This window comes from Scatophagus argus, chromosome 10 (assembly GCF_020382885.2).
Source record: "Scatophagus argus isolate fScaArg1 chromosome 10, fScaArg1.pri, whole genome shotgun sequence".
In the NCBI taxonomy this organism is placed as follows: Eukaryota; Metazoa; Chordata; class Actinopteri; family Scatophagidae; genus Scatophagus; species Scatophagus argus.
This window is the reverse complement of record NC_058502.1, coordinates 1259601-1279257: the sequence shown is the minus strand read 5'-3', so window position 1 is coordinate 1279257 and position 19657 is coordinate 1259601. Positions and strand designations below refer to the sequence as shown.

Below are 19657 nucleotides of genomic sequence, written 5' to 3'. Positions count from 1 at the left end.
TGAGACGAGCCGGCAGCTAAAACAAGCCTCCATATGAACAGAAACCCTCGCTGTGGAGTCAGAGCATAGCGTATTTCATCGATCTCCAGTGGCTGCTGTGACTTTCAGGTGTTTTTAACTGAGCAGGGAAAACAGGCAGTGATGGTCGCAACCTCGAGGCCTGCATGTTATCATCATCATCATCATCATCATCCTTAACATGGGTCACCTTTTGCTGAATTTCTGCCACAGTCAACAAGTAATGGAAATTAAAGGTTGACTTTACTTCACACAAGGTTACGTGAGTTTGTTTCTCTGTTTGAGCTGGAGTTCCACCAATGCAAAGTCTGCTGTGTGCCCACAAAACCAATAAAAATCACACAGAGCCTGTACGTGCTCTTCCTCTGTTTTCTCCTGATGCTCGGCGACACTGTGGACACCACCTGTTTCTCAACAGCTGTTAACATTGCATGACTCAAAAAGACAAAACAAAAGAAAAAACAAAGAAACTTGGCATTTTTTGTGCTGTTACTCCACAGCAGACAAACGGGATGCGACTCCATCCAGTCAGGTGAGATTGGACTGATGGGCCTGCTGATCCCGGCTTTAACTCTCTTCTCACAGATAGTATTAAGATGTTTTCTGTCTCATGTGCATTTGGTCAAAAGGTAAGAAACTGCGTACCAAACACAAAGTTGATCTTTAGTATTCAGTAATCAGTTTATTGTGATAGCAGGAGTCAGTGCAGCATCACTGACCACTGATGTGACTTCCTCTCCATGTAACTGCAATCATACTCTGGGAATGTGTGTGTGTGTGTGTGTGTGTGTGTTGTGTAACTATGGATAGACTGAATGTCTTACATAACAGGCTGAGACTTGTCCTACTGAACTGACAACAATTCAGTTCAGTAGGACACACACACACACACACGTCAAAGAAGATTTTCTCTCAGAGGAGGAGTAGAAAGATTTTATTTGACTTTACGTCTGATTTGTAGAGCAGATGTCTGAACTGTGCTGCCAGCTGTGCACTCTGAGCCAGTCGTGGTGCGTTTATGGATCACAGCAGTGTAGGAGTTTTAAATGGAGTCTGAGGGAAAGCCCTGATGGGACAGAAGACATGGTCCCTCCCCTCCCTTCCCTTTTTGGCTCAGCCCTGGTCACTGGAGCGCCGGCTGGGAGAGGTTGCAGTGACCGCTGGCTGTCAGCCACGAAAATGAAGTTATTAAAGTAAACACGTTTTCCATATTATTTGACTGTTGCTCTGTGGACCACGTTGACGTCTTTAATTATAATGATTTTTCATATTCAGCTTCTGAGCGCCAAAGGTACGCCACCTTACAGAACTGAATTAAGTCAGATTAACCGGGTCGTATGTTGTTCATTCAGAACATGTTTTTCACATCTGCTTCCTGTTGGGTTTATACGCATATTATATGCGTATTTATAGTTAATGTATTGATCACGTATTGGCACGTCAGTGTTTATCAAACAATCACTGACAATAGACTCATTCAAAGATCTGGTGGCCCCTCATGGCCCTGATGTGTGCAGTGTTGTTCTGTTTAATTAAAAGACATCAGCTGGTTTGTGTGTGGTTACAACATCATGGCTGACGCGTTTGGTCCCAGCCTGCTGGTGTTTTCAGCTGGATGCGAGCAGGGCTGGGCCGTCCGACACGACCCGCCTGCTCACGTATGCGTTTCCGAGCACACTGTGGGAAGTACACACAACAAAGGTATTCGTGTTGTGTCACATCAGTACATTCATGTTTCAACTATTCTGGTGAGGCATGTTTCGCTCTTACTCAGACGTTGGTGATGGCAGCCGCACCACAAAACCAACTTTAAAAAGTCTTTTAAAGACGTGAGAAAACTGTCACACGTTAACTGTCACAAGAGCGAAAACCCGCTCCTACTTTATCCGTGTTTTTCATCATGTTTGGTTTGCTGCAGCACGTTGCTCATTTTGGCAGACACCATAAACCACATTAAAGAGCAGATTGGTTATTTCTGCAGCCCTCTGCTCTTTCCTCAGCGTGTGAACAGTTAAAGCCGTATTGTTGGACTGCAGCCCAGCACTGCTGTCTTACTCTCCCTGCAGCCAATCAGCTTCCTCCTTGCAGTGTAAACACATACAAGTTAAGGTCGAATGCTGTCCTAAAATATTCCAACATCTTCACATTGTAACACAGGGGCTGAGTGTTTGGACATTCAGGTTATTCAGTCCGGCGTCTGATCCTGCTGTCCCTTCATCGTTCACTCAGTCTGCATGTGCATGTTTTTGTCATCAGAATTTGTGATTCCTTTGCAGGAATTCCTCCTCTGCAGCTCCTTCTGGGTTTTCTCCCAGTTTTCCCCACTCGCTTCGAGGGTCTAAGGACAGAGGGTCGAACGAGTGATGTAAATCAAACTGACTTGACCTCCTTTGTGGATGACTGCTGTTGAAGTTCCCAGAGTTGGTGTTCAGCGGCCATTTAAAGCTTCGGCCGTCACTGAAACTTCTGAAAACGTTCAGTAAGTTCTCTCAGTTTGAGAAATCAAGGATTTGTGCAGTTTATTTATCAATCACTCATTTAAAATGTTTGATGTTGATCATTTTTGAATGAATCTGATGAGGTCAGAAGGTTCTGAGGCAGAGATTGTCCTCGTGTTGCCTCCCTCTGTCTCTGTCCTCTGAGCAGGACATTCACGGTCAGCTGAGGACATCACCTCACACAACCTGCACTCTACCTCGCCTGATCTGTCGCAGCCTACATCTATCACACGCACACACACGCACACGCACACGCACACACACACACACACGCACACCTGTCTGAGCTGTCTCAACTTGTTACACTGAAATGTATGGGCTTGCGACAGCTGATACATTCTGCACTCAGTGTATACATATAGGGAAACGTACTGCAGCACGCCGTGACAGGAGTTTCATGTTTTGTTGGAACAGAGAAGCACATGATGAATTTCATGCACAAGCAGCATATTTTCTCATGAACATGTGATGGAGCATACGGAGTGAGTCAAGCACAGCACCGAACTGCAGCAGCGAGCAGCGAGCAGAGGAAGAACGGCGACTGAACATGTCGGCTAACCGCACAGATGAGCTCCAAACCCCGAACACGAGCGAGGACGAGAAGCGATGAAGTTAATTTGGAAGGCGGAGGCTCACTCGCTTTGCGTGGACACACACTGTCTCATTCAGGTTATTATTATTATGGGAAATTAAAGTGCTGAATGAACTGATCGAGTTGTTTCTCACATCATGTTGCTGAACTTTGTGTCAGAGGCCTGAAAAAGAAGTTTTTCCCTCCAGAGAACAGTTTAGCAGCGAGAGGAAACAATACGAACAATTAAGAGTTTGAATTGGTTAAACATGTTTTTTATTTTTTATTGTATGGAAGTTATCTCTCTCCATCATCCAGTTTCCATCCCTGCCAAGTGGCTTCCTGTCGCATTGTGTCCTGGACGTGTGCGTCAGCGCCGTGTTGTGTGACTTTCAACACCTCTTCATCGAGTCAACCTGACGGTGCACCTGCTGTGGCAGCACAACAGAAACTCAGAAGTGAACGACCTCCACCCGTATGATACAATAAGTGAAATCTGAAATCTTTTTTAACGGGCCTGCACTGAAATTCACAGAAAAACTAAAGCACACATTTTGCAGAAATCCTTCAGTGGTGGACACACTGTCTTCACATCAAGCTCTCCTAAAAAGTGTGTGTAGTCTTCCTTTGATAATTTGGTCAGAAATGAAGACGTTGGGATTGTGTAGATTAAAAGGAGGCCAGGCATTACGGGGTTACGCAGCGGCGTCCCAGCAGCCTCGTTAGCTCACAGAGACATCCGAATCTCCACGTCCTTCACTGGGCCTCTTCCACAATCCGACCTCTGACACTTTGTTTTCTGCTCTGAATACACAGCATTTACACACAGTCGCATTTTGTCACGTGTGTGTGTGTTCAGTTATACTGAAAATGTGGAGGCTGAGTAACATTCAGAACAGTCCAGGATAACATACACAAATAATCAGCCTGACCGGTGCACACAGCAACACGCAGGACGCAGGACGCAGGACGCAGGACGCAGGACGCAGGACGCAGGCCGACGTCCACAAACCGTGACGATCCCAGGCAACAAACCCAAAGAGCAGGAAAAGTCTGGAGAGCCGACTCACAAGGACCGAAAAGGGCTGGATATAAACGGCTTGAACTGACGGGAAACGGCAGGAGCAGGAAGGTGGACGGAGACGACAGGTGAGACAAAGAAAGGAGGTCAGGAAACACGTGAGGACAGGAAGCGCAGTGACACCAGTTCCTCGTCTTGTGACATCAGAGGGCCTCGTGCGAGCAGGAACCACAAAGATACAGCAGATAAACACATCATATTATGCTCTCTTTGTTTGTTTACGTTTTTTTTTTAATATTCTTCTTCTTCTTCAGCACTCGGTTCTTTCAGCACATGGAGGGTGTGTTATGGAAAAGAGTCAGTGCTCATACACGTGTGAAGGTATTTTGGACAGCACTGTGTGTGTGTGTATGTGTGTGTGTGTGTGTGTGTTCTCTTTGTCTCCTCTCTGATATTTGGACTCACGTGGATTCTGCTTCTTTTCAGTCTTTCCTCGTCACATTTCTCTGACAGCAGACACAACAAAACCCCATTAACGTCCTCTCAGGGACAAAAGAGCGACTGTGCTGCCCCTCCCGCTCCTACATTACTCGGGCTAATGGATGTTTTTTCTCTCTGATGGCCCCTAGTCTGAGGCTATTTAATGATTTTCCTTTTATACTCAACCAGAGGAGTTAGTTTAGTGCTTCTGCAAAACAACAAATCATGGAAATGAATCATTTATGAAAGATCAGCAGCTGTCTATTGGGCTAATTTTCATTTCATGTCCCTCGCACAGCTCATATACTTCTAATCACATATCATGACTTGACGTGACTTATAACGACTAAATCCTCTTTACTGCACCACAATAATGCTTCCCATCTGCCGCACACAAACTTCCTGTCCCTTTTCAGACACAGAAAGTTGTCTGGATTTTACTGAATCTCTTCCAGGACCTGGACAGGACCTGAGTGTTTTCAGTAGCACCCAAAGAAAAGCAAACGTGAACCAATCAACCACAAGATCCTTCTCTTATGAGACATTCTGAATGTGAATCTCAGTTCAGTTCTGTGTCACATTTCGGCGCTCTCCTTATATTCCTCCCCCGTCCTCTACCTCCTACTGCTCCTCCTCCTCCTCCTCTCTTCCCGTCATCTTTCAGCACTCCCCCATCACTGTCCCCCTCCTCCTCTCCAGCTGATCACGCGCTCACAGCGTGGACCCGGCGTGGCGGCACTACACCGGGGCATCGCGTTACAGTCGCACACTCCTGAAGCCTGTCAGCGGCCGCCGCTCTACAGGAACAGCTGCTCCTCGTATTTAAAGGTGACCTCGGCTGGCACATGGAGGAGACCATCATGCTGAAGATGGTTTTATTCTTGCAACACATGAGACGGTGTAGGATGTTCAGCAAACTGCCGTTAGGTTTTATTAGATCCTAAGAATGTTCGCTGAGTGCTCGTGTGTGTTATTAACTGACAGGATTACTTTAATAACCAGGTGCAATAAACTAACAGGAACAAGTCAGTGCAGAACTCATCAGGGTGTCACCAGAGCAGGAACAGACGGAACAGAGGAACAACAGTTTATAGATTACATGAAATACCTTTGGGACAGAAATGTCCTGCATGTGCATTTACAACAATTACAACAACTGCTCTGCCAAATAGTCGCTTTGATTTTCAGACACTCAAAAACCCTGCATTCAACACTTTTATTTAACTACGTGTGCATAATGAAGAAGTTCAGTTTGCTGTCAGGTGACAACCTTGTGCTTTCAGGTCAGCTGGAGAAGAACAGGTTGAGTGTGAAGGTCTAAAATTATCAGAGAGATCAGTTATCTGATCTGAAAGGAGGCGTTTTACCAGCATCTCACACCCACAGGAGCTCCAGGTGAAACTGCTGCGCTGTTTGAACAAGACGGAAAAACAAAAGAGAAGAAACATTAATGTGGTGCTGAGAAGCAGAGACAGCAGAGATGAGACTGATGTTACGCATTCATTTGGTGCCTTTACCAGCCATCTCAGCCTGGTGAGCCTGCCAACAGAGGGCACAGAGAGCAGCCCAGTTAGCCCAGTTAGCCCAGTTAGCCCAGAGAGCCCAGTGACATTGTTTCAACATTACTACTAAAGTACCAGTCTGTGACACTGCAGTGCAGTGGAGTTAATGTACTGTGTAAATGTGCAGTTACTGCAGTCAGTTATCACACTCTGAGGTGGTAGCCGTTACTCATTGACCTGCTGAAGTGCGTGTTTGACCCCAGCAGCTCCACATTATCTTTATGAATAAGTCGACCCAACAGATAAAACCAAGAAGACTCTTAGACATTAGGTGAACTCTGTTCAGTTATGATTTAGAGAAGCCTTTGTGACTATGAAATTATCTTTATCTCAGCTTCTCCACCCATTCCTCTGTCAGATCTTCACTATCCTGTCAGCTTTGCTTATCAGCGACCAGGTCACAGTCTCTTATGATGTGACCAGGAATAACACGAATATTCCTTTCACACTGAATACACCCACTAGCAGCTGGCTTTTGTCTTCAGTGTGAAAGGGTACTGTGATGCCCAGGTGTGTCACAAAGGTGTGACGCAGGCTGAAATTAAGGGTGCTGGCATGTAAATACTTTTCCATCTGTCTGTTGGTTGTTCAGTTTGAAAGTTTGAAATGAGTTTGAATCGTCGGCAGCTTCACAGGCGTGCGGTAATTAACTACTGGACGTCATCTAATGAAGGTGCTGGAGGAAGTCAGGAGATCAACAAGGTTCTAAGGATTCGTTCTGTGGATAACTTGGACATTTGTATCATCTGTCATAGCGACCAGTCCAATAGCTGCTGAGACATGTCCCTATGTGAGGGTCATCAGGGGATCATCCTCTGGGGGGACGAATATCTGCACAAAATTCATCCAACAGTTTCTGAGATGTTTCAGTCTAAACCCAAAATAAAAATGTTTCTCGATGTGAAAGAGGTTCAGTGTGTTCTCTCTGAAAAGTGTCTCTATTGCTTAATATATCTGATGAAGAGTAACCTGCAGCGTCACGAGCTTCAGTTTCCAAGGAAAGTCACCAACTGTAGGGAGAACAAGATGCAGACATGCGGGTTTATTTCTGGTTTTACGGGTGAAACTAACAGAAACAGAAGATGAGCAGATAGCTGGTTGTAGAAAAATAAATTAAGGCGGCTTTTTCAGCTTGTGAACAGAAACATTTCAGGGTCATCTTCCTTTTTGTAAGACTGCTTCAGTGTTGTAGCCCCAGGCTGCAGTGCGTCTCGTTATTCATTTAGTTTCTTCTCTGTTTTATGAATGTTTATCAGGGTCAACTGATTGTCGTGCAATGTGTTTCGCTTTCAAATATTTACACATGCACTAACCAAAAGCTCTGCCAGCCTGTCTGCAAGTGACACTCAAGCCACTTTATGATAACCAGCTGCTTTGCGTCTGTTAATGTTTTCACTCTGAATAAATGATGGTGGCTGCCTGAGCGCCTCAGATGCTCTTTCTATCCCGTCTGTTTTTTATTGAGATGCCTGCTGACTGCAGACCAAAGAACACTACAGTTTTTATGCTTCAGCCTCCAGATACTCCAGACATATTCCACAGTCGCAGAAACTAACTAACTAAATAACCCACCCGGAGCTGTGTTGAGTCGAGAATGCGACAATAGTCTTCACATTCACGTCAGACGAAGTGAGGCTGTGTGTCGAAGTCCTACAGGACGTTGAGAACATTTCTGTCATTTTGCTGCCCCTCCACCAGAGCTTTTCGGACTGGGAACTTAAGACTAGTCAGAGCTGAAAGAGGCGGACACGACGACGAGAAGGTCATGTGTCCAGAATACCACGAGTCTGCTTTACTGGCTAAAGTTCTGGACCCCACTTGGCTTATGATCAAAGCGAGTCAACAGCTTTACTAACACGGGCAAACACAAGACATAACGTTGCAAGCCAGCTAAAATTACTTCCAGTCCAACTGCAAGAAGTCCAGCCCAGCATCTGCCTTGCTGCTTTTCACTGTGCCAAGCTCATGCCAATGACTAAAAGCCAGAGATTTAGTCCATCAGCGTCCTCTTCTGTCTTTCTCCACAGAGGAATGTGATCTCCTGCAAAATGTTTCTGACCTTTAAAGCTGAAGACACAAATACACAAACATAAACACACAGCAACAATTCTGTCTATGGTAAAACATACATATGACCTCATAAAGTGAGCGGTCCTCACAGCGCACAGTGTTTATCGTCAAACAACGATGCGTTTAAACGTCGTCTGGACCAGCAGGATGAAGATAACCCTCACCCTCCTCACACCCTCTATTGATTTCTGACAAATGGAGTTTAACAGCTCAGTGTAGTCCACTCACTCACTGTTTACTGTCTGTTATCACCTGAAAGAAAGCTCAAACACTGGCGTCGTGACCTCCGACTCTGACCTCGACACTGACTCCTGACCCGGGTCTTCACGCTGCACTGTCTGCACATGTTACACAGTGCAGCGTTACCTCCTCGCATGCTGTCCGGCAGCCACACGTGAACTGAGGGGGGAAGAGGACGTCCTTTTAACTCTGCAATCAATTAAGGTCACACCTGATGAAGTCCTGGAGAAATAAGAAGCAAAACCCTTCATCTCAGGCTGTGGTTCAGTTTGTGCAACAAAAGCACCAAGATAAGGAAAACATTGTTTCTTAGGTTAAAGAACACAGAACAAACAGTGTCAGTGAATATGTTATTATATGTTCTGTATCAACATTTTTGTGACTTGCCACATACATTAATTACATTTTGTCATTATGTTAACAGCATATGTGACTACTTGGGATTAGGTTTCCACTCTGAAGGGATCAGCTGTTGTTAATTAGCTGCAGATAAACACAGTTTCTATGAGACAAGGCTGAAAATGAAAGCTGACCCAGATTTACACCAGAGGACTTAAGAGCAGCCCTGGTAAGTGGTCAGTACACAGCGAAGACAGTAATACTGTTTTCTTTGTCTCCGGCTCCTTTGTTGTCTCCTCCGTGTCTTCTGTTGGTGGGAGATGCTTGCAGTTGCTGACAATAACTTTATGTCCAAACAAGTTTTGACAGATTTGTTGGCATTGCATGAGACAACTTGAACACATCTTATCTTACTTTACAATAAGTAAGATGTGCACACACTAACGCCTAACCCGGCACCGCTGGTACCTCTCCTCGCTGGCTCTTTGGAGAACCGAGGCAGCAGGCTTTAATGTCTCCCAGGCAGCCTGTTTAATAAAGTGCTGCTGACTGGCTGACGTCACAGCGTGCAGCAGTGAGCTTTATTAAACACAGGGTGCCATTACACATTCTTTTTACTGCTTCATGTAGCTGAACTTTTATGAAGAAGCTCTTTGGAGGAGCAGTTTGCTACTGGGCAGCAGTCACCCACTCTGCTTTCATCTGGTGCACAAATAGACTGAACCAAAAGGTTTCTGTCAGATATGAAGGTGGGGAAGATAGACTGAGGCCAGTCTCACTAACCTCTGTCTGCAACAGAAGCAAAGAAAGTTACTATAGTGAAGCAAAGGAGTTATGTTTCCTCTGGTCCCCACGAAAGCCTGTACCAATCAGGTTTCCCCGTAAACTCTTTTATCATGTGTGATGCAGAACCTGAGCCAGGAAAGCTCACAGTGCCAAACACAGCTCAGTTAAAACTCTGACGCAGGCTGAGTTCTCGCTGCTGTTCAGAGGAGAAACGTTTAAGTACTGCACAGCTGATCTGGTATCTGAGACAGCACTTTCTGCCCAAATTTGGTATACTGGTCAAAACCACAAACCGCATGCAGCCTGGTTAAACTGCAGTAAGATCAAGACAGGAAACTCCTCGTCTGCTTTGTGACCTTGTCGACCTTCCTGCTTGCTCCAAATAGTGCATGACTCTCTCAGAAGATATAGATTGCAAAGCTGAGACATTTCTCTTTATCAGAAATCAGTTCCCAGCAGGTGTTAAGGTCGTGCTGTGTGAAGCTCAGCAGCAGGTTTCATGATGAAACCAGCAGCGTGGAAACAAGAACGTCTTTGTATTTGCTTTTCTGCCTTTTAGCAGAATAATCCTGGTTATTACCCTTAGTTATTCATGACTCTACCTCACTCTCTCTATACGCTGTAAGATGAGTCATGACTTGCATCTTGCTGCTTTTTATAGCATTTCCTCTGCGTGTGTGTGTTTATTTCTGGCTCACAGACCTCCTTACATGCCTACATGTCTCTTACATGTACAGACAAGCCGTCGTGGCCAGCGTCCAGCTCAGAGACTGACTCTCTGTTGCATCGAGCAGCTCTTCAGCAGACCAACGTGGACGACACACAGACTATTTCCATCCTGGTTAACCGCCGCTAACACTCCTCCTCCTCACGGCAGAACAGAACGTTTGTGCTGTGACACACACGAGCAAACCTGTGAGCAATTAAAAGATCATCTATAAAATTCTAAATGCATCTCTGTGGACTGTCTCCTGGACAGATCCATAATAGATTCATAATTTAAATAAGTTTTATGTATGCATGAATATAACTCATCTTTCCAGCAGCTCTGACTGTGTAACATTGTAACACAGAAAAAGCTGACTTGTTGGAAAATGCAAATGCAGATTATATCAGGTTGTTTCATCTGTTGTGTCCACTTTTTAGACAACAATCAACATCCCAAAAAGATCTGCATGAATTGTCGGGGTTGTAAACGTTGGAATGTACCAGTCGGATTAGCCTGACAAAATCACAGAGTTTAAATGAGCAGCAAACTGCGATCCAGGTGAGCACCGTGGAGTTAAAACATGGCGGCTGGACTGAGGGACAATCAGAGCCTCGGCTGCTGTCCTTCAGACTCGAGTTGTGCAGGTGACCGTTGAAATGCACTCTTGATTTTATTGTTTGTGAATCCATGAATCTGTGCTGTTGTGTGTGTTGGTGTTTGTCTCCACACGTACATCAAAGCGTGTGCATGTGCGTGAGCTCATACATGTGTGTAGAGGTTAACGCTGTCTCAATCACTCTTTGTGCAGCAGCGGTGAGCATGTTGACACAGCTTTCCAACCACTGGCAAAACAAACGCATTGTTACAATGGAAACCAATTAAAGTGTTGAATTTGTTCCACAGGATTCAACCCAAAGTGTTGGAAAAACATGAAATCGAGCCAAGCCAAAAACAACCTGGATGTCTCAATATTATGGGAAAAAACAAAACAAAATGCCCTGAAAAAAGTGAATTATCCTACAATTTGAGTAATAATCATCTAAATGATTTAGAGTTTCCTGTCTCATGTTTGTTCAAGCCAAACCAGTTTTATTTATGCAGCGCATTTCAAATGCAGTTCAAAGTGCCTCTCATAAGCCCTCCTTCTTTCTCCTTTTCCTTTCATTCCCCTTAAATTTTTCCACTTAAAGATTTGTGGGCAGCATCCCTCAAAAGTCGAAATTTTGTCACATATTTCATCTCGTCTCAAAGCAGAATGCTTGCCTTGCCTTGCTTTCCACTTTTGTTTCGACTGATCTTCACAGTTTGCACAGCAGCATGTCCTTACAGTCACCTCCGAGGCTCATTATCAAACCTTTTCATTAGAACCTCTTCTTTAGAGCAACTGGTTGTGTGACAACCAGAAACCAAAGGAATATTAGAAGCATCACAAGTAAAATCTCAGACTTGATGAAACCCCCTGAGGATCGATCCATAAAGAAAAAAAAGACCTAATCAAACACACAAACACACTAAAATAATACCACCTGTCCTGACTGGTTGCTTATCTGCCTGGTCACGTGCCCGAGCCGTCCTATCTCATGACCTTTGACCTTTCTACTTAAACAACATGCATAACCCACACAGAGACACAGTCAGAAGAGACAAACAGTTCATTTGTGGCTTTGTGAATTCCAAGCACACACACACACACACACACACACACACATCCACACGTATCTCAGTATGTAGCACAAATGCTAAAGTTATTATACTAACCTCCTATCAAAACAAGAGGCACACATCCACACCAACGTCCACGTGGTCACCTGGTTTTCTCTTCCTTTTTTCAGATGAGGAACACATAGCTGATGGTTTTATTTGTTTTTAGGGGAGATAACAGAAGGTTACACATGTAACCCAGGTTCTCTGAGCTCTCTCCTTGGGGCACGGGATGTCAGGTCTTGTTCTGTTATATTATAAACACCACTCGCTCAGTGAATGGGGTGCCAGCTGCCACATTTAAGCAGCAGGACTTGATAGAAAGGTGGAGGATTTGCCAAAAGAGGCTGCTGGCCACAGGACCATGAGGTAACAAGGCCCCATGTGGAATGTTTCCACACCACTGCCTCGGCATGTCTGTCTTCTTCTACACCTGTTGGACAAAGCGTAATCTTGGGGACTGGATGCCCAAAGCACTTAGGTTTGTAGCAGACAAAGAGCAGGTCGGTTGTCCTGTGGGCACATGTCTGATGAAGACACAACATTAAGTCATCACCTGGCAGAATCATGTACTGATTGCCAACAGGAATGCCAACTCAGCCATTTCAGACTGACTGGCTTAAACCCACATGGTTTAAGCTGCAAGTTTCCACGGAGAACCAGCCGGCCTTCTGTGGTGCGGAGTATCCCAACCCATCTTTAAGAAACTGAGCGATGAGCTTGTAGCAATCCTCTGCCGACCTCTGAGGCCTGACACACGTTTGCTTTGTGGCTGCCATGCTTCTCAAAGATGAGGGAAACTCCAGGATCTATTGGTCTCCAGTGGCACCATGACTGAAACCCCTCCCAGTGATAGGAATATGCTGCCTTAGCTGATGAAACTCTACCCCGAGTCCCATGGCCCATGGCCCTGAACCAGGAAGTCCTGCCAAACACTGATAACCTTATAAGGAAACTGAAACCCAAATTAGGTTTATATTTTGGGTAATATTTTCTTTATTAGTCACAAGTGTTTTTTTTTCCATGTCTCCGTGTCTCTCTTTCTTACTGGCCCCAAATACAATACAGTCTTTACAGTCAGTGATTCCTCACTGTAAGGTTTGTTTTTGTGCCCAAAAATAAAACTAATTAAAACTGAAGCATATCCTTTACAACACCAAGCCTTTTCCACTTTTGGGAAGCTTTTTCTTGTGATCCTGTTTTCTTCTTTATAATCTATTTAGAATCATTTTGATCAGCTTTTCCCAACAAGTTCCTCTGTAGCTTTAAGAAAGCAACATCTTTTACTAAATAAAGACAAAGAGCTGTCCTTATGCGACTCTGCGTAATCTTTCAGTCTCACAGGCTTGGATTTGTTTTTGTGACCTTATCATCACTGCATGGGAGGCTTCTGTCTTTACATCCTCATTGCATCATTTGGGTCCAGTCATTCTCTGGATGCTGCCCGGCCTCCGTTAATGTTTGACCAGCGGTAGACCAGGAGCTACATGTGACTTCACCTGCACATTTCTTGGCTGGCAGAGAAACTATATGCTAAGTGAGCAGAAATACTTTTCTTGATTACTGTAACTCAACAGATGGAAAGAGATTAGAGTCGGGAGGAGTTGATGGGGTTTCTGATGAGCACCAACGATGCCTGATGATGAAATATGCAGCTTTTAAAACTCAGCTGCTCCACTGTGTTTTCACTTGAAGGGATTTCCTACTGGCATTTGTGCAGCATTTCAATGGAAATTCCAAAATGTGGAATGATCTTAAAAAAATAAATAGCATGACTTTGTCCTTTGTGTCCTGATGATATGAGAAAATCAATTTCTGATTTGATCTTTCATTCATGATACCAGCCAAAAAAACAAAATCTACTGTCCTGTGCCGCCCTTCTCCCAGTCCAGGATATTTGTATGTTGCAACACTTTCACACGTATCATTGAACACAAAAGGCATCAAAGTGCCAGGGGTTTGGTAGTGCAGGAGAGGACGTGCTTTTGGTAAAGTGACTCAGTATTTCCTTCATTCCTTACTGACATTCACCTCTATTAAGACAGAAAGAAATGTAAACAGGAAAACCAAACAGAGATCAGGAAATGAGAGCAGGCCAAGTAGAGGAGAAGGACAGTGAATTCATTGTAGAAACAGACACTTACATATGAATGCACAAGGAATGACAGAAAGATCATCTGCCCTGATCCATCAGGAAATTACAGGTATCAAAGGAATGTGGCTCCATCAGCCAGCAGGTGGAGGGGAGCTGCAGCCTGAGGGGTGGGTTGAGTTTGAAGCTGATGTGGGATCAGCTTTTCCATTTTCCACAGTCAACCCCACAGTGAGAAGAGGGGGAGCAGGACTCCAGGCCCGATTCACCCCTGGAAAAAAATGCTTGGCTGCACTTCATGTTATCAACCCATAGAAATACAAAATTATAAATGGCGCCATTCATAATCTCGTTATACCCCATTCGTTCTAAGCGGTTGTTCGTTCAGTTTATTTGGTTACAGCCAAAGAATCAGCAGGGGTCGATGAACTGAGCCGGGTTGGGTGTTTGCGGCCACACGGGAAGTTTTTCCAACTTGACTCCGTCGGCTCCCTGAGTCCCCTGATGACAAATAGGTTAGCAGCCACTGCTAATCCATGTAATTTATGCTATTTGTTCCAACAGTTTCCTCCTAACACCTAATTAGGTTTTAAGGACAATGAATGGTACAGTTTAATGTTAGTTTGAATTACACTGGTTGAATCATGTTTATTTAATACCCCTATTAACTTTATTTATCCCAAAGATATGACATCACATACCAATCTAAATCTTTAGTTGCAAGTGAAACGCCATTTGTTATGTGTTTTATAGCGATAGGGATATTGTCTGCACCCTTAGTTGTGTGGACTCGGACTTGCCTGAACCAAGAGCACTTTGGAGTTGGGTTTCACAGGTAGCCTGTACACGGAACAAGATTTGCCGCCACTATTACATATGATGTTCCAATGATCAGCCGATCAGCCATGACCTATTTTTTAGACACTGGAGCAAAACTGAAGTCAAGACTCAAATTCTTAAAGCCATTGAAACACCCTAAAATCATAATCTGCACAGACATCGGAAGCAGGAGATCAGTTCCAACTATCACCGACATGGTAATCAGCCAAAACACTACTGCTCTGACTCATGGAAATGTTATGTCATGGTTCTCTTGAGTGCTCTGAGTAAAGATTCTAAGAAAAATACCCAGAACAGTAATGTTGAGCTTGTACTGTAAGAGTTAAATCCACAATAAACTTTTCAGGCCTCAGAAGGCCATCTGAGGCCAGCCTGCGGTCCTTCCTTTGTGCATGCCAAAGACAGAGAGTGAACATTCTTCCTGCTGAAATGAGTGTGAGTAAAGCCTGCAGGCTTTTCCTGCTTTCCCCCTCATCCCAAATGTACAGCAAATGGAGGGCTTTCTGTTTTTGTGATTACTATTAAACTGTGTTTAACTGCAGAGGCTGGAGTCAAGGGTGTTTGCAGTTTAATTATTTTGCAAAAATAAAGGAAATTGTGTAACGTAAGAATTTAATTCTAAATGCATAAGGGAGAGTTGTGTGTGTGGGACGTATTCATGGTCGCGCTGTTCCAGAGGTGGAGTGTCCTACAAACCGACTGTGTCAACTATATACAATCATACAAGTACAAATACACAAATATGCAAATTGATTGGACTTAACTTAGCTTAACATTTGAAAGTTGAAAGTCTCAAGTTATTTCCTGTAGTTGTTTCAAAACAAAAACTTTCACTTTTTTCTTCTATCTGAGTCTTTTAATGTGAAACAACAATGCATTATATTACATGCATATCAATGCAGACAAAATTGATATGCATATATATATATAAAAAAATGGTTAAGAGAGGAGTGGATCCGGCCTGTGTCAGACATGCTTCTGTGTCTAATAATAAAGTCTCTCAAATAAGGGCCTGATTTTCTCTTTTGATGCTCAGATGTTTAAGTTAAAGATTAAAGATGAAAGTGACATATTTTGTCATTGGAGGGAACTCACTCCAATGAAATTCATGCTCTGCATTTAACCCACCCAAGTGACGTGCACACACACACAGCAAACCCGGGGCAGTGGGCGACCGCGTGCAGCGCCCGGGGAGCAGTGGGGGTTAGGTACCTTGCTCAAGGGTACCTCAGCCATGGACACCGGGACGGGGAATCGAACCAGCGATCCACCGGTTACGGGTCCGACACCCTAACCGCTGATCCACGACTGCCCCTACAATGAGGAACGCTTCACGAATTTGCGTGTCATCCTTGCGCAGGGGCCATGCTAATCTTCTCTGTATCGTTCCAATTTTAGTATATGTGCTACCGAAGTAACACAAGTTTGTAAACACCAAGCTTTTTTTTCCACTCAAGTGTTTACAAACATCACTTATGTCATCAGCGTTTAACAGCATCACAGACCGTGAATAACTGACTGGCTGTTACTTTCATCAGCGTATTGAATGACCTACTTGTTTGTTTATATTTGAATGATTAACTGTAATTTTATTTATATGTGAACTGGGAAATGAGTGTGTGTGTGAGATACCGTGAGGGCTGAAAAATACTAAAGAAAATATTAAACCATACCCGTTGTTTTGACTTTTATTCATTATTGTCTGTTTAAATATTAAATATGTAATCATTTTCATCACAACATCGAGTATTTGTTTAAAAAATGATTAAAATTTGTACCAAATCTACCATAACAAAAGGGCCAGGAGTCAGATATTTTAGCACAAATATAGAAATTTATTTCTGAAAAGGAAATCCATGACTGATGTGGTGTGTGTGAGCAACACACACCTTCAAGTGAAACGAAATGCTGGCATACAAACTTTCTTTACTGTGAGAAAAAACAAAAACCCCACACATACTGTACACTCATCACATAATTGCACTTGTGGACTCAAGCAAATAAAAACATTCGATCTTTGCATCATTTCTTTTCTTGACATGCGGTAACCACAGGAATTTCCAAACACCTTCCCCGTTCAAGACGACCAATCACATGCAGATTCTCTCCTGTTGATAGCAGCTCAGTTCCTGAACAAACTTACTTCAGAATTACATCAGCCAATCGTTTTTCATCAGACAGACGTGCAACTTACATGGAGGGAAAGAAAGGGCTGCATGACTCAAATTTCAAAATTAAGGCCATTTGAATCATGTTTTATCATTTTCTTCTTTGAAGGTGCAAATGTTTAGTGTGTATTTTTCATTAGAAATGAATCAGCTGGGTTTGCTTCTGCCATGCACTCCCCTGTCCTTTCCCTTCAATATGAAGGACTAAATCTTTTCAGTATACAGACATCACATTGAGAGGGACATCTTAATCAGTGCATATTTAACAAATAGTCTGTATTTTAGTGGACAGGCACTCTGATGCACTTCAGTAAGTTACAGAAGAGGAATTAAAAAAAACAACATTTCCACATTTAACCCACATCCTCCAGCCATAGCTCATCAAGTCTCTCAGGCAGTATGCCCACGTTACAGCAAAAAGCAGGTCAGTTGAGCACGTTACAGTTAGGTTTCTGTCTGGTTTGTGAACTTCCTCTGCTAAAAAAGCAGGGGTTGTTTGCTTCAGTTTAGATTCTGGCCGAGAGCCAGCGCAGGCTCTGACCCACAGCTGGATTTGTACTGAATGCCCTGTCAGTGTCTGCTCAACAGCCTGTCTTCACCAATAAGGCACAGTGTTATCAATCTGACCCCAGCTCTGCCAGCCAGGAAAGAGTCCGCTGGACATGCGTGGGCTGCCAAACTGATCAAACTCCACTTCCAGCAGCTTCATACTCCCATTTCTCTGTTCTGAAGGCTTCTTCTGCTCAGCAGGCATCACAATGTCCTCTCCATTCCAGCCAACGTGCTTCAGAGCATAGTTCTTGCCGTCATTATTGTCCCAGAAGGTCTGGTCCTGGACTTTGAAGTAGATGCAGAACTCGACCCGATTCTGTGGCGGGATGTAGGTGGGCAGCTCCAAGACGAATGCAAAGGTGTCAGTATCCTGGCAGCTGTAGATGTTGTTCATGAAGGTGCACTCGACGTCCCTGAAGCTGGTCCATGAGTCGAAAGTGGCACGCAGCTGCACAGACTTCTCAAAGCCAACGTTCCGGACCTTGATGGTGCCGGTCAGCGAGCGCTCCTGAAGCGAGCAGTTCTCCAAGCAGACCGAGTTTTGAATGAGGCGGTTCCGGAAATCCAGGTAGTCAGCGGAGGGCTGTTTGAAGTCCAGCGCCAGGCTGCGAACAGAGCTGATCTTTAGATCCATCGTGGCCGTTTCCAAGTCTGTCATGTCAAACTGCAGCTCCTCCGTGATTCCCCCACGACGCTTGTCTCGATAGGGCTCATCGTCAAACTTGGAGAAGACGTGGATGGCAGTGAGGGACATGCCCTTCGAGTCTGCAAACACGACCTTCTTTTTGCCAGCCTTGCCGCCGTTCCAGCCGACGCAGCCGTCATCGTCCACCGCTTTCTGCTGGCTGCTGAGGCAGGGCCGCAGGGGTTTGTAAAGCTGCTGCTTCTGGCTGCAGGTGGTGGACTGCTTGACCCGGTTCTTGGCCCTGTGCAGCTCCTCGTACGGGCTGAGGAAGCCTCGGAGAGGGGGCGGGGAGTGGCTGATGTAGAATCTCATAGCCACATCCATCGGCATAACTGGACCAGGCATTGCTGATGGGCTGAAAGACCTGAGCACACTGAGGGAGGGAAGAGAAGAAGGGAGGTGGTGTGAGACGGAGGGGGAGAAAAGAAGAAAGAAAGAGGGAAAAGGAGAGAAAACGGGAGGTGGAAAGAGACAGAGGAGGAGAGATCAGAACAGCGTCTACAGTGTGCAGTGTTTATAGGAAGCAGTTTCATTTTCTGACTCGATGAAACTTGTCGTTTCTGCAGTCAGCGAGACGCTAACTTCATGTCTTTTATCAAATCAAATTTAAACTGTAGTGACGATCAAAGTAATTTAAACATAAAGTGATACACATGGTTCAATATTCTCTACACGCTGATATGACCTGCGTCACTTTTGCATAACCTACACCAAAGCCTTCACTCCTTACCTTGCAGCACTCATGGAATGTGGAGATAAAGAGCTCCGAGGAGAAAAGAGATGAGCTTTTTAAAAGACTTCAGAAATCTGTAGAGCAGTTTTCTCTAAAAGTGCATGCTGTCGTCACTCCCCTTCTCTTCCACCTCTCTTGCTGTCTTCCTGCCTTTCACTGCCCGGATGGCTCAGCACGCAGGGATTTCAACTGCCACATAGAGACCATTTGCATATGCTGTCATATGGTTCCTAGCACAGCCAATGAGAAGTTAGTGGAATTTCCTGCCAACCAATCAGCACAGAGCTGGGCTGGATGCTGGCCAGCTGATAGGGGAGTGCCGCCTGCATGGGGCTCGTGGTTGGGATGCCTCAGCCTGTTGCATCAGCTGCTATTTGAGAAACATGATGGACCCCTGCTGGTGCTGCAGATGATGTTCACATTAATCACAGCAGACTGGTGTGAGCTGGGACTCCGTAACAAACCACTGCAGCGTTATTTCAGTCACAGTGACGCTGCAGAAAGAAAAGTGGAATCTGTTAAAGGAAATGATTTAAACATTTTTTTAAAAAAGGATTCTCAGAAGAAGAATCAGCTTAATGATGTTTTTTTA

General features: G+C 44.5%; 1 protein-coding gene, 2 long non-coding RNA genes and 1 other non-coding gene across 5 annotated transcripts; 1 reads left to right on the top strand and 3 right to left on the bottom strand.

Annotated features, from left to right (window-relative positions):
* Positions 1-373: 373 nt before the first annotated feature.
* Positions 374-4043, top strand: LOC124066197. Its single transcript, XR_006844546.1, has 3 exons — positions 374-550; positions 2295-2497; positions 2931-4043. It is a non-coding gene; the product is annotated as an uncharacterized LOC124066197 (long non-coding RNA).
* On the bottom strand, positions 1846-16345 carry LOC124066198. 2 transcript variants are annotated; one of them, XR_006844548.1, is made up of 3 exons: positions 16246-16345; positions 4984-4986; positions 1846-1856 (listed from the first exon to the last, which is right to left on the bottom strand). It is a non-coding gene; the product is annotated as an uncharacterized LOC124066198 (long non-coding RNA). The 2 variants fall into 2 exon arrangements; XR_006844547.1 differs by lacking the exons at positions 1846-1856; positions 4984-4986 and adding exons at positions 13799-13810; positions 15260-15265.
* Positions 16243-16348, bottom strand: LOC124066559. The gene has a single exon (XR_006844628.1). It is a non-coding gene; the product is annotated as a U6 spliceosomal RNA (small nuclear RNA).
* A 393-nt stretch (positions 16349-16741) lies between these two features.
* Positions 16742-19266, bottom strand: ppp1r3ca (protein phosphatase 1, regulatory subunit 3Ca). Its single transcript, XM_046402424.1, has 2 exons — positions 19063-19266; positions 16742-18705 (listed from the first exon to the last, which is right to left on the bottom strand). Exons 1-2 carry the CDS (start codon positions 19074-19076, stop codon positions 17691-17693), a joined length of 1029 nt encoding a protein of 342 aa, XP_046258380.1. The 5' UTR covers positions 19077-19266; the 3' UTR covers positions 16742-17690.
* Positions 19267-19657: the final 391 nt, after the last annotated feature.